The sequence below is a fragment of the Sinohyriopsis cumingii genome, chromosome 12 (assembly GCF_028554795.1).
Source record: "Sinohyriopsis cumingii isolate HCF-2022 chromosome 12, ASM2855479v2, whole genome shotgun sequence".
Taxonomy (NCBI): domain Eukaryota; kingdom Metazoa; phylum Mollusca; class Bivalvia; order Unionida; family Unionidae; genus Sinohyriopsis; species Sinohyriopsis cumingii.
The window spans coordinates 112,852,955-112,867,390 of NC_142972.1; the positions used below are offsets into that span (position 1 = coordinate 112,852,955).

A 14,436-nucleotide genomic window follows, 5' to 3' on the forward strand; every position below is an offset into this window, starting at 1 on the left:
TTTTATGAATAAAATCATTCTCTTTTTTATTGCCATATTTAGTTCATCACGAGGTGGATGACTTTAAAAAACACAATTTAAGTGACACAAAAAATAATCAGCAAGATATTTAGTTTGTTCAATTGCAAAAATCATGCTGTCAATAACATGAAAGTTTGTAAAGTTACAAATCATAATTGTACAGTTCACTGGACACATGGATACATTCTGCGGTAGGTCATACATTATAATCTTGACAGTTATAAGGAATCATAATAATGGCTGTTACAGTAAAACATACATTGAACCCATGGAAGGCAGTTTAACCATTTAGTGCAGTTTAAAATTTTGCTTTATTTTCATATAAAGTCTTTAAGTACTCTGAGTACAAGCATATAATTATGTGAAGCAATACCTGCCTTCCCTGGGCACAATATATGTTTAAATAGAACAGCTCTAATAATAAGAATACTAAAAGTGGAAATACTTGTATAGTAATACATATTGTAATAACAGTAATAGAAAAAGACATCCTTGACAGAAATAAGGATAATCAAAAATGGAAGCAGAAACCTCTTGAAGGGTGACACAAGGTCTCCAAAATAAAATTCAGAAGATACTTTTCTTGTATTTGAAGAATCTGGTTTTTAAAAAAAGCTTTCCAGTTAACAAATGAGCTTGATCACATGTAAGCTCCAAACTGTTATCTACTTCCCAAAACGTTTTTTTCTAAAATAACTTCTTCATAGCTCATAAAATGCTATGTGTACAACTCTCCCGCTATTATGAAATCAAAAGTCTTTGAGAAATCTTGATCCTGTTGGCAGCATTTACAATGCAAAATCCATGGTCATAATTTGTGTTGTTAGCCAAGGATGAATGGCTCCCTTGTCCCTGCATATACATGTTGACAAATTGGCTTCCTGACAGTGCTATACAGCTCCTTAAAATGGCTCCACCATTTTTCTGGATTTCACATCTCTACAAATTTGACTGTGCAGTCTCTTAATTTTCTCACTCATCACAATAAGTCAGGATGGTCACAAGCTCTCTAGAAGATGAGGATAAAATCTGCCTACCTGAAATAATACATAAGTCTAAACAGGAACAAAGAATAATAATCATACACACACTTTCTTGTATTAAGCCCCCCCAATTCCAAGTAATTACTTTAATCTAGTATGTTGTGCTTTTGATATTACAAGTAATGGAACTGTTTAAAGGAATATTTCTTCCATGAATAAGAGTGAAACATTTGCCATTTATATGTGGAGAATGGATAAGATGTTTAATGTTCAACCTTTAATAACAAATGCAACTGAAATAACTGAAGCATTAACTTTTTGGTTTTAGATGGTACCATTCTGTCACTGAGGTACAGTAAAATGCTACTGCATACATACATACAATTTAGTAAAACTGACCTATATTTGTTTAAGTATCCACCAGTTGTGGCATGAAACCTGTTACTGCACAACTGTTACTTTATTAATCTGGTGTACAATTTTTTTTTAAAGATTCTACATCAATGAAACATGTCCTTGTCAATGGGATTTCTGTATATTAACCGGTTAAGTCCTTCTACAAGAATGAAATGTGTTATCAATGGGATTTCTGTGCAATAATTGGTGAAGTACATGAAACATGTACCTGTTAATGGAATTTCTGAGCGGTAACCCTCAATGAATCATGTATGTGTCAATGGGATTTATGCATAGTAAAGCCTGTGCATTCAGTCATGTACATGTCAATGGTTTTTCTGTGCAGTAACAGGTGCAGTAAATGAAACTTGTATCGATGGGATTTCTTTGCAGTAACAAATGCAGGGAATGAAACATTTATCAATGGGATTTCTGTGCATTAACCAGTGCAGTAAATGAAACCTTATCAATGGGATTTCTGTGCATTAACCAGTGCAGTAAATGAAACCTTATCAATGGGATTTCTGTGCATTAACCAGTGCAGTAAATGAAACCTGTATCAATGGGATTTCTGTGGTAACTGGTACTGTCAATAAAACATGTATCAATAGAATATCTGTAAACATGATAAAAAATAAAAGGAAATAATGTGAACATGTATTAAAAAGTTTAAAAGTTAAAAGATAAATGGAAAGAAAAATACTCTTTATAATAAAGGTCAACATTTATTTAAACCACACTGTTTTAAAAGGTTCAAGATTTTATATGGTATAACAGCATCAAAAAGCTTCTTAAATCAAATTTCAAAAAAGTCCATCTTTCACAGTGGAAGATGATCCAGTCAAGAAGAAAGTGTTAAAGATTATCAACAAGATTTCTGTGTGGTAACCAGTGCAGTCAATGAAACATGTATGTATCAACGGGATGTGTAGTAACTGGTGTAGTCAATGAAACATATGTATCAATGGGATTTCTGTGTAGTAACTGGTGTAGTCAGTGAAACATGTATGTATCAATGGGATTTCTGTGTAGTAACTGTAGTCAGTGAAACATGTATGTGTCAATGGGATTTCCATGTAGTAATGGTACAGTCAGTGAAACATGTATGTATCCATGGGATGTCTGTGTAGTAACCAGTGCAGTCAGTGAACATTTATTAATGGGACTGAATGATACCTCAGCACAAACCTGGCTATATAGTGCTAATTAAGAGTCCTGTTCTAAATCTTCAAAAGCAAAATTCCTAAAAGTCTTTGAAAGCTAAATCCTTCCAAATAAAGTAAACCTGAAAAAAGATACACAATTTTTTAAAATTCCTAAAATTTTATCTGGTATTATATCATCTAAATGCTTCTTAATTCAATTCAAATTTTGTATTAAAAAAAAGCTTCATTTAAGATGAAACATGATCCAGTGAAGGTGAAGGTGTTACACTATCAGTGGACACTGGCAATGTCTGAACGCTGGTCTATGGAACCAGTCGACAGGGCAATGATGATGGTAGTACTCACCAGTTATTATGTACTTTTGAGAGTGTAATGTATGAAAGGTGAAGCTGTTTGCATTTGAAACATGCACAGTGGAGCAAATGTTGGCATACCTCTATGCTACTCTGATGTAATGTGGCTGTCATTTCATTGGATACTGTACTCATGGAAATTGTACATAATCTAAGCACACTGATAACTAAAATGACTGCTCCCTTGTGTTAAAAAATCAGCCTGAATTAGTCTAAAGAACACCATTTTTAACATGTATTAAAATTGGGAAAATTAATTTTGCTCAACTAGACAATACCAGCTTCTGAAAGTGCAATGAATGAATTACCAAATATATATAAAAATAAAAAAAGTTATCGGGTCTTTTTATACAATTTACCTCTAAGTCCAGGAAGTGAAAATGACCAAGTAGAGCTAGCAGTTTTTTAAAAGGTGCACATGTGGAGTAAGGCCAAGATGTATACACTATAACCCATATTACACCCATCAATCATACACCAAAATAAAGGGAATTAAAGGCTCTTGAAATAATCCCTAAGATATACAAGTCTTTTTTTCAAATAGCCAGTATAACCAGTGCGGACAACTGTGGACATTGTTTTTCTTTAAAATTATAACCCTGCACAAAACACAAAACTGTAGAGTGCCACCAATAGGTTTTATGGAGTTAAACATCATTTTTTAGCACATAACAGACTATACATAGCAACAAATATATTTGGTAAAGGAAGACCTTTGGAAAACCCACCAACCCAAGGGAAGCTACTGGCAATCTTTCTCACATACCCACAATACAATTTAGAAGTGCAAATTATCTGCACATGGATATAATTTGAATTCACATGATCTGTGGGCACATTTTTGAAGAAGAAAAAAACTGCATCTACATTTCACACATGCCAACCATTATGCTTTTGGTGTAATCATTATGCTTTTTTTCTTCACTAAATTGCGTTTTCTACAAAACTGCATTTGGTTTACACTTTTTTTGCTACTTTAAAAAAATAAAATTAAAATAAATCAATAAAGTTGTTTTTGTCATTTTATTATCATCTATTTACTTCCACTCAATTAAATATGACAATATTCTTAAAAAAGTGACTGCTGCATAAGAATAGCTAAGAGTATTTTCCTTATTTGCTATTTATAGCAACTGTATATGACACATTTATAAGAGAACAGACGAGTTTCTTAAAACATAAACTTGTCCTAACATATTCATTTTACTGATAATACAGTTAGTAAACCAGTCAATGATTTTAAAGAAAATGGCACCAGATGTTAAGCAAAATGCTTTACGGTGTCAGTTGTGGATGTTAATGTTAGAGCAGATGGATCTTTTTAAACTTCAAAATATGTCAGATCAGAAAAAGTGATATATCAACACCGCTTTACAAACTTTAAAAGAAGAATATGAGTAATGTACATCTCTCTGAGCACCTGACCATGATCACTGCAGAATTACAGTTCACGATCATTCAGCAAAAGTTACACATGCAGATTAATTTTAGTGAGTGCTAAATATAAATAATTTTTGTGTGCGTTTGCATTCTGGTTCTAATCCATATGGATTTGCCCTTTGTGTCAAGAATTTTGAGCAGGTTAGCTGTAAAAAGATATCTTTTTCATACGTGCTGTAATTCTGATATGTAATATATCGATGACACTTTATTGCCACTTATAATTGCAATAATTACACTTATATCTCTTGGAGGTTGGTTGGCATGTATGACATTGATACATAAATCTGGACAATATGAATGCACTTCACTGGTGTACATTGCTTTACAACCTGACTTTAAAGTTTCACATGGATTTAAAATATAACGTGACAGTAACCTATACAGTTTTGGTAATAAAGATTTTAAAGCCTGTTTGCACACTTGATTGTTAACTGCACTGTCTGAGCTGTTATTCTGCAGAAATGGTGTTGAGATGACAGACACAGAATTTTAAAAACTTAAACGGAGACAAGGATGTATGGACAAATGGATCAAATACTATTGCTGCTTTGCCAACGGTCCACTTCCAAAATGGAATGTGAATCATGGGAAAACATACCTCAGATCAACATCATGTAAACTGACTAAAAATAATAGTGGTGCTAACAAGCACTGAATTAATTCTGAGGATACAAATTCCACGTTAGGTACTCTTAAAACGTTTTTTTATCAGTTATGAAAATAGTCTTTTTTGGCTACAATGAAATTATCTAGCTGTGAGAAGTCTGCCATAACCTGAATACATATCACTATATGCAACTTTGACAAAACTGCAATAGCCAGCTTAGTGAAGTCTTGTGGGGTTCTACCATGAGTAACAACCTGGATTCCTATTTTTGCTGAGGCTTCTTCATAACCTACAAGACAAAAGAATAGATTTTGTTCACTTCATTGTATGGCAAAGAATTTGGCTGAAAGAGAAAAGGAATTGGTCTTCCATCTGTTGTGGATCTTCCTTTCTTGTATTCTTCTTTGTGTTGCTGAAAAATAAATTCAATCACAACCCTACCCTTGTATGGAGTTCAAACATTTATATATTAACTGGTTGGATCTGTCCAAATTTATAAACCAATGTCTCTGCCAATGATTGACAAAATTAAGAAATGCTTTCATGCTTTTTTTTTCTTGTACAGTAATCCTAAGTAAGTTAAAAGTATGTTATTGAAATCAGGATTTTTGCTCAAGAATCTCTAAAATAATTTAATACCATTTTTATAAAAAAAATTAAATTTAATATCGGATTTGTTAGAACTATATGCTAAATGAGGACACCAATTTTTCAAAGAGCACTTGCGAAGAACATATGTTACTAAACTATCACAAAGAATCTACTATGAACTGGCAGGAATTTAGATGGTGAAAAATTGACTAAAAGAAACAAATTATACATGTAAAGTCAGACTTGCATCAACATTTAAATCTGAGTAAGGATTCAACTCAAAACTTTACAACTTTAGCAGATTTTCATAAAGTAACATTCAAAGACTATGTATCAACATTGCATATTCTAACGTCTACAGTGCTTTAAGATGTGCTAAATCCAATGTATCTGTCATTTGTTTCCAAAAATGAGATTCCAAAAGCGAGTGGAGAACTCTGTACTGAAAGTCTAAACATTTTGTGCAAGTCAGGCCAAACCTAACTAAGATCAGTAACACTACACATTACTAATATCTATGATAATTTAACACTGATCAACATGTTTCTAATTTTCCATTTTTTTTACTCATTAACCCTTGGCTCCGCATTTATGTGGCAGGAGGTAGTAGCCTACTGCTGAGCTCTGTAGCATCAAGGTCATGTAAGATACACTAAAGTGAATGGTATTATAGAAAGGTAGACAGATGTAGCTCTACAATGATACCAAATAATCTGGAAGTTCTAGTTGCACTACAAAATACAGAGGGAAAAACCTCATTCTTTGGACCCGATTTTTTTCCACCCAAAATTTGTCCGTGGTCAGAATCTGATTTTGTGTCTGGATTTTAGACTGTTTGGCCTCAGATCTAAGGCAGACCGGTTTAACTGCACACAGACAGGAACCTGTGTGCAGGAACCTTTGCATAAAGTAGGATAAGATGGGTATTTGGAATAAAGAGTGGTCTCGATATGAAAATGATAAGCAAAAAAAAAAAAAAAAAAAAAAAAAAAAAAAAAAAAGAAATCCAACTTGTACATGTCTGCTCATGTGCAAGCGAAATAGCCAATGAAAAACTAGGCATTAGGTTAATGGTAAATCACTTGGAAGTCAATGTATTAGGATGTATTCAGAAATAGCCCACAAATGTGATTCCTACTCGCATTTCAGGCGAACATGACAAAAACCTCCAGGGGTTAACGAGTTAATGGGTACATTTTGAAGACGTCTCCAAATGTGAATATTCCTTGTGGATTTAATCACTTGTGCATTGACAGTGCACATAAATAACAAATATTTAGCCATTCCTTGAAAATTTGTAAACAAAATTCCAAAATCCTTGTTACCTCATTAACCCCTGATCCCGTAAATTTTTTAAGGACTTATTTAAAAAGGGCCATCTTTTTTCACAGTAGTTTTCCTTCTTGATTATGCCTGACATAGAAACCATTAAAGTGACCCACATTTTAAGTGAGGGAACCTTATACTGAGGCAATTCCAACAAGGCTGTGATTAATGATGTCAAGTCAAATCAATGTAATAACTGGTTCTAAACCAAGAACAAAAATAACGTTTACCAATTTAATGTTGCCTCACTATACTGATTAAAAGGCAGCAGCATTGTAAGGGTCTCTGTCATAAGGGACTACCGCATTTCCAAGTACAAAATAGAAAGAGTAATTTTTCTTCTTAACACACTTAGCATAGCAATTATTTGTGGCAATTTCGCGTACGCCTTTAAAGTGTTTTCAGTCAATCATATTACTGTATGTGAAAAATGTAGTCCCTGAATTATGAAATGTTATTTTATACTCTAGTAAACATTCCTATGGTACACAGTACTGTCAGTATAACATTACGTGAGAGACTGGTGTAGTGGACAGACAGCGTCAGGCTGGCCTTGTGTGATTCTTGTAACTCCCACAGTCGTGCATGGAAACCAATTTCATAACTCCTCTATCCAAGAGTAGCCAGTCAGTTCTCGACCGACAGGGTGCAAAGATAAAGAATAATTGTGTGAGAAATTTTCAATAGTATGTGGTACTATCTAAATGGAGGTATGAAATAAATTTGTATCAATTATTAGAAGGGATAATGAAAATGAAAAATAAATCAAGAAAGCTAAATTTTTGGGAGAAACAAAATTTTATTCACATAATTTGAGTTTGAAGTTGCTGGCGATAAAAATTAATGTTTCTGCCTTCTAGTATCTAATGCATAGTTGTCAATAAAGCTTACCTATTAATTTACTTACATGCATTTCATTAAAGCATACCTATTAATTTACTTACATGCTTTTCATTAAAGCATACCTATCAATTTACTTACATGCTTTTCATTAAAGCATACCTGTCAATTTACTTACATGCTTTTCATTTAAGCCTACCTGTTAATTTAATTACATGCTTTTCATTAAAGCATACCTGTTAATTTGATTACAAGTGTCATTACAATGATCATATTCTTAATTCTACACATCTTATACATTTTTTTTCCATTCTAAGAACTTTGATGTGTCATTATACCATCAGTTGGTATATCATGTATGTATTTATGGTCAGGAAACTTTATGCCCAATAAGTTGACAAAAGTAATCAGTTGGTACATCATGTAAATTTATGTATTTATGGCAAGAAGAATCTATCCCAGTAAGTTGACAAAATTAATCAGTTGATACAGCATGTAAATTTATGGCAAGGATCCCAAAAGAGTAAACAGATTACATAAGTTGCTACAGCATGTAAATTTATGGCAAGGATTCCAAAAGAGTCAACAGATTACATAAGTTGGTACAGCATGTCAATTTAGGTATTTATCACCAGGAAAATGTATGCCATAAAGTCTACACAATTAATCACTTGTTACAGTATGTAAATCTATCCCAAAAAGATTACAAATTCATCAGATGGTATAGTGTGCAAATTTATGTATGTATTGTGAGGAAAATCTATCCCAAGAAGTCTACAAAATCCATTTCTGCTTCAATTATGAGTGCCAAACAAGAGTGCCATTAACAGTACCTTATACAACTGTCATTTGGTAAATAGTATAATCAGTGTTTCACCGTACCCTCATCTGTGCTTCAGAGACCCCCAAATTTTTAATCTGACCCCCAGTTTTGATACCAAAGTTTGTTTTTTACTCAGTCAGACCCCCCAGTTTTGGCACCAAGGTGAATTTCGACTCTCAGTCTTGCACTCCTACGGGATACACTGATACTTTAACTTCTTTATGTAATTTATGTCAAACCCTCTTTCGCTGGCTTAATACTTGACCATTTAATCCCAAAAAAATATCTTCCTTGAATTAAATGCAAGCCATCTAAATTAGTGGCCTTGACTTCTGACCTATTGACCAAAATCAACAAATGCTATCTTGTCTCAGAACCATCCACAACACTTGATCATGGTGTGTAGCACAGGGCTGTAGATATTTTTTTGAGGAAACCAATATCCTTCTTATACATATTCTGACCTTGATATCTGACCTCTTCTAACCACAAAATCAATAGGTGTCTTGTCTCAAATGCAAACTATTTACTTAGCCAATGCATGTGGTTCAGAACTGAATCTTTTACCTTTTGACCCAAAGAGAGTAGGTGTCTTTCATATTGTACATAGCTAAAGTAGTTTTGTGGAAATCGCTTTATCTTCTTCCAGTGGCTGCAACTTCAACTTTGACCTTTTGACCCCAGATGAATAGGTTTGTTGTCTGAAATGCAAGCCAGCTGCAAAGTTTTGTTTAGGCATATGCTACAAACTAGAGCAGTTTTGTGGAAATTGTTTTTCCTTTTTTTAGTCACTGCAACCCAAGTCCTTTGACCTTTTGACTTAAATTGAGTTGGTGTATCTCTTGTCTCAAATGCAAACCAGCAATAAAGTTTGGTCAAAGTAAATTACAAAAGAACCTGATATCATGCAGAAGCCATTTTTCTTCTTCAAGTCAGAGACCTTGACCACTGGCTATTTGATCAATGAAAAAGGTGCCTTTTATCTCAAAATGCCAGACAATTACAAATTTGGTCAAGGTATCCGATATACAAGTCAATTTACTGTATGGATACAGTTTTTCTTGTTTTGGTTCACATTACTTTGACCTAGTTCCCAATGCAAGATACTTAAAGAGTTTAGTAACAATAAATGGCAGAGAACTCAAGTTGTGTGGAAACAAAATAGGAAGCAGACAATGTAAATACATACAGACAACATCATAACATGATACACTCTGCCTGATGAAAAACATGTAAAAGTGCAAAAAATCTTGTACAAATTCTGCAGAAATGGATGGAGACAGGTCTGAACTGTATTTATCAGTCAAAAAGTTTAAGTAATATACATGATCTCTTAACTTATATCATAGCCAAAGGTAATAAAATTAATTCAGTGACTTGGGCATACATATCATTTGAAAAACTTTGTTTTTTAATGATATTAAAGAGAGCAATAATGTCATAAAAGAAGAATTACCACTCTAAAAAGCAGGCTAGTTTATTGATGAAGAGTTCAATCATCCATCTTGGTTTGGAAGTAAATCATATCTAAAAGCATAATCAAGAGGCAATCAACAAATTTATACATGGACAATATCAGATGTACAAGAAAATGCAATGTGCTATATTGAAATGTCTCATGGATGATTAATTATGTGATGTCAAATGTGACCTAATAAAATAAGAAGCTATACTGTTCTCTTTTCTCAGTATTACTGAAAAAGCTACCACGATAACTTTGTAAAACCATTATTAAAGATGATCTTCCAAAAAAATAAATAGAAAAATTAATTTCAAATCTGACAACAAAAAGTAAATGTTGCTGCTTATATGACATGTTGATAGAACTAAGCATAGAAAATCACAACTAAAAGTAACATTATCAATGGTTTGTCTCAGAAATGAAGCAAAAGAGTATGAATGCATTTGAGGAAACTATTCAAGCCTTCGCCCCCCACCCACCAATTTGAAGTATCACAGTTTTAGACTTTCATTTTACCTTAGATCATTCATCAGAGTGTGGATAATATTCAGTGGTTCTGGAAATCATGGCCAGTTCATCCAGAGTGTGGATAATATTCAGTGGTTCTGAAAAGCATGGCCAGTTCATCCAGAGTGTGGATAATATTCAGTGGTTCTGGAAAGCATGGTCTGTTCATCCATCAGAGTGTGGATAATATTCAGTGGTTCTGGAAAGCATGGCCAGTTCATCCATCAGAGTGTGGATAATATTCAGTGGTTCTGAAAAGCATGGCCAGTTCATCCAGAGTGTGGATAATATTCAGTGGTTCTGGAAAGCATGGTCTGTTCATCCATCAGAGTGTGGATAATATTCAGTGGTTCTGGAAATCATGGCCAGTTCATCCATCAGAGTGTGGATAATATTCAGTGGTTCTGAAAAGCATGGCCAGTTCATCCAGAGTGTGGATAATATTCAGTGGTTCTGGAAAGCATGGCCAGTTCATCCATCAGAGTGTGGATAATATTCACTGGTTCTGGAAAGCATGGATAGTTCATCCATCAGGGTGTGGATAATATTCAGTGGTTCTGGAAAGCATGGCCAGTTTATTCATCAGAGTGTGGATACTATTCAGTGCTTTTGGAAAGCAAGGCCAGTTCATGCTTTTTATTACTTCATTTGTCTGAAATACACTCTGAGGATACAACAGCCTTTTATGTTGACAGTCTTCTTTTCCACAGTAGATACAAACCACTATTTGGAAGCTCAAAAATCCAACTGGCTAGTTTGATAAATGCCATTTTTGGACAAAAATGTCATTTTTGAACTCTGACTCGAAATAGAAAAAAATAAATTGGTTCACTAAATTAATGTATACATGTATTAAATTTACTGTCACATCGGCACAATCCCGTCTATATAGTGCCAAGTAGGTTCAGGCATCCTAAAAGTGGCATACAAAACAAAAATGAAGGCAAAATCCTTAACCTACAAAAGATTATTTTTTTTACAACGAATCGAACTCGTACAAAAAGGACAAGACCTCACCATGAACAACATCAATGGAAATATCCAGGTCCAAAAAAGAAACCTCCATTAGGATCTTCTCATAACAGATTCCAAATAACTGACTACGGATTTCAAGTAGTTTTGGTAAAATGCATTTATTACATGATGTTAGCATAAGAACTGGTTACAAAACAATGTACTGAATGTAACTTTGAAATCATAACAATAAATGTATATACAATAAAAATGACCCTTGTTTTTCATACATGCAAGCTTCACTTATCTTTGAGTGTTAGACCTTGAGAGGCTAGATATTCATATTCATCCCCTCCCAGTCACGCACTGAAGGCCTGTTGCAGTCTGCAAAACAAGTATCAAACATGAAAGATGAACTAAACATGCTACAATACTCTCAAAGTTCTTACATTTGATGCTAAACAAAAAGTTATGCAAAGAAAATGACACAGTAAACATTATACAAACAAACAAACAATCATCATTGTTTCAAAACAGAGCATAAAAATAAAACAACCTTAGTGTTAGGATAACTATTTTGTGCTCCAACTAGATTGAAATAGTGTGGTGCACGATCCCTTCTGCCCTCTGTACCTTTCTACCTCAACCTAATGAGAACCCTCCCCACTACCTCAACCCACTGAGAACCAACCCCACGGCCTCTCTCTAGATCAATGAAACAACTTAGGTTATTTTCTATTTTTACTAAATTTGTTTCTGTTCAGTTAATGATAATTGATGAATGTGCTTTTATATGTTTATACTTTTAAAAAAGATGAAAATCAATATTTTATTATCCTCATCAGGTGCTCCTATTGCAACAAATTCCCATTTGTTTCAAAAAATGCCTTTCCTTCGACAAAGTGCCCCTATCACTACAGTTTTCCAACTTGCCTTCCCCTCTTAGATATTCCTAGTTGGAACTCGGTTTATTAACTAGACCCTCCTCTGAATTAAACAGTGTCAAGAAATCCTGTGCATTTATTTTCATGGATACAAACTTTCATGGCTTTGAGGTAAATTTACATTTCTGGATATTTAAATTCAAGGATTGTGTGATATGTCCTGTTGTTTCCAATTCCAAGAAAACTGGTACCCCATGAAAGGCAGTGATGGCACAGTATTCTGATTTCTGCACATTCTCACTTGATAAGAGTTTTGTCACTTTTATAAACATAATTGCCTTGTACAGCAATAAACAAATGGATTCTCTATACCTGTATTTTTATCCTACAGTACGAGAATAATATCATGAAAACAATATTTTCCTGAACGTGATTAAATCCATATCCACATTGTGAAAAAATAAAATCTATCTGGAGTTGCCTTTTACGAAATTAGGTTCTTTTTGCTAATAAACAATTAATTAATGAAGAATCAGTGTAACCTTGAAGCTTTCCTTTAAATTTGCAGCAAAAGACATACCATATATACTTGCTTAAAAGTCCAACCACAAATAACACAGACCCTGATTTGAGAGGTAATGTTTTCAGTGAGAGTACATTAGGGCAAAAAAGAATATTTAAAAAAAATGTACACATATAAAACAGCTCTGCCTTGTTAGAATGCACTTCGTATTAATGATTCTAGACAAAACACGCTTTAGCCCCATGACTAGTTTATAACGCTGTTCTCACTACAACACATATATAACACAGTAAGCACTTATGGAACCCAACTACCTACCACATTATAACAAGGGAGAGCTGTATTTAATATCAATATCAGTGTGTCCATTTTCACTGTTTATCTCTGATTTCTCAATGATACTTTGTGACATATAGTTTAAAATCTAGTCCATGACTCATGTTTCTTTTAAACTCAAAGATGCACTGGATGGTTCAAGTGTCTAGTGTTAGTGGATAAATCTGTTCACTTTTATATCATAAATCTGTTCACAACTACATCATAAAATCTGCCGAACTACGTACTGTATCAGTACAATGTCCTGACCTCTTTATCCTGTTTTGTCATTTTATGTCACTATATCTGCATTGACCAGCTTCTTTCCTTATGCAATGTATGTACAAAGATTCCAAGAATTACCAGCAATGAACGTTTCAGAATTAAAAAGACTAAAGGTAAATAAAACATAAGCCGACAAAAGACACATGAATCTTTTGCTTCATCAAAAGGCTTGCAGGTCTGAAAATTGTCACGTTCAACAGGGCTGTTCACTTTACTGTTCCATTTCTTAACTTGAAAGAAACAAAACGAGTAACATCTACCACACTATATACAAACAGAGCTCCAAGGTTAAGATACCCCTGAAACAGAACTCCCTGCTTGAATGTCTTGCACCTACATCCTACCAACAAGCGCTGTAAGAATGATGCCAATGAAACATCAGTTCCACACTGCATTAAATCTTTTCCTGTATGAAGGGGTGTGTGAGAGCCTGATTGATTGTGATGCGTTTTGATGGGTCCAGCATCAAGACCTTCTCCAGCAGATCACGGAGTTGGATAACTTTGCGCAGCTGGTCCTCAGAGAGTCGCTGATAACCAATCAGCTCTGCCAGCAGGTCCTTATTTGGGCTGATGGTGCTCAAAACTGTCACCTTCTCCTGAAGGGAAAGTACATCATACAAAATATAAATAATTCAAATATCAGATACATACAGAGAGGGAACTTAAGGTCTTAGATAAAATTAAACATAAAGACCATAAATGGAAATAGGGAGTCACAAAAATGTAAGGTCAAGATCATACAACAAGGAACTGTCAATGATTCATAAGCCCCGATCACCCAGCTTACTTTCGGCTCTCATCCCTATCCAACAGAATGCCAAATAGTGCTTTAGGGAAAAAGATGAAGTACAATGAAAACACAAGAGAGAACTATGACTGTTGAGAAAGCAAGATTTAAGTATTAGTGAAAAACAAAGCATGCCAAATCCCACATAAACTAATGAACATTTTATAT

At 34.0% G+C, this 14,436-nt stretch overlaps 1 protein-coding gene across 9 annotated transcripts in view; it reads right to left on the bottom strand.

Annotated features, from left to right (window-relative positions):
• The window catches only part of LOC149787270 (uncharacterized), a 72,750-nt gene continuing 58,314 nt past the window's right edge, over positions 1-14,436 (bottom strand). Inside the window, exons 14-17 of one of the 9 annotated variants that reach the window (XM_089977770.1) lie at positions 13,824-14,077; positions 7,399-11,856; positions 5,224-5,258; positions 1-1,058 (exon numbers count right to left, since the gene is read on the bottom strand). In XM_089977770.1, coding sequence (XP_089833896.1) covers positions 13,874-14,077 — 204 coding nt within the window. In that variant the 3' untranslated portion in view covers positions 1-1,058; positions 5,224-5,258; positions 7,399-11,856; positions 13,824-13,873. Of the gene's footprint in view, positions 2,686-5,136; positions 5,259-7,398; positions 14,078-14,436 lie in introns of all 9 variants that reach the window. The other 8 variants (XM_089977772.1, XM_089977776.1, XM_089977773.1 and 5 more) reach the window with 8 other exon arrangements.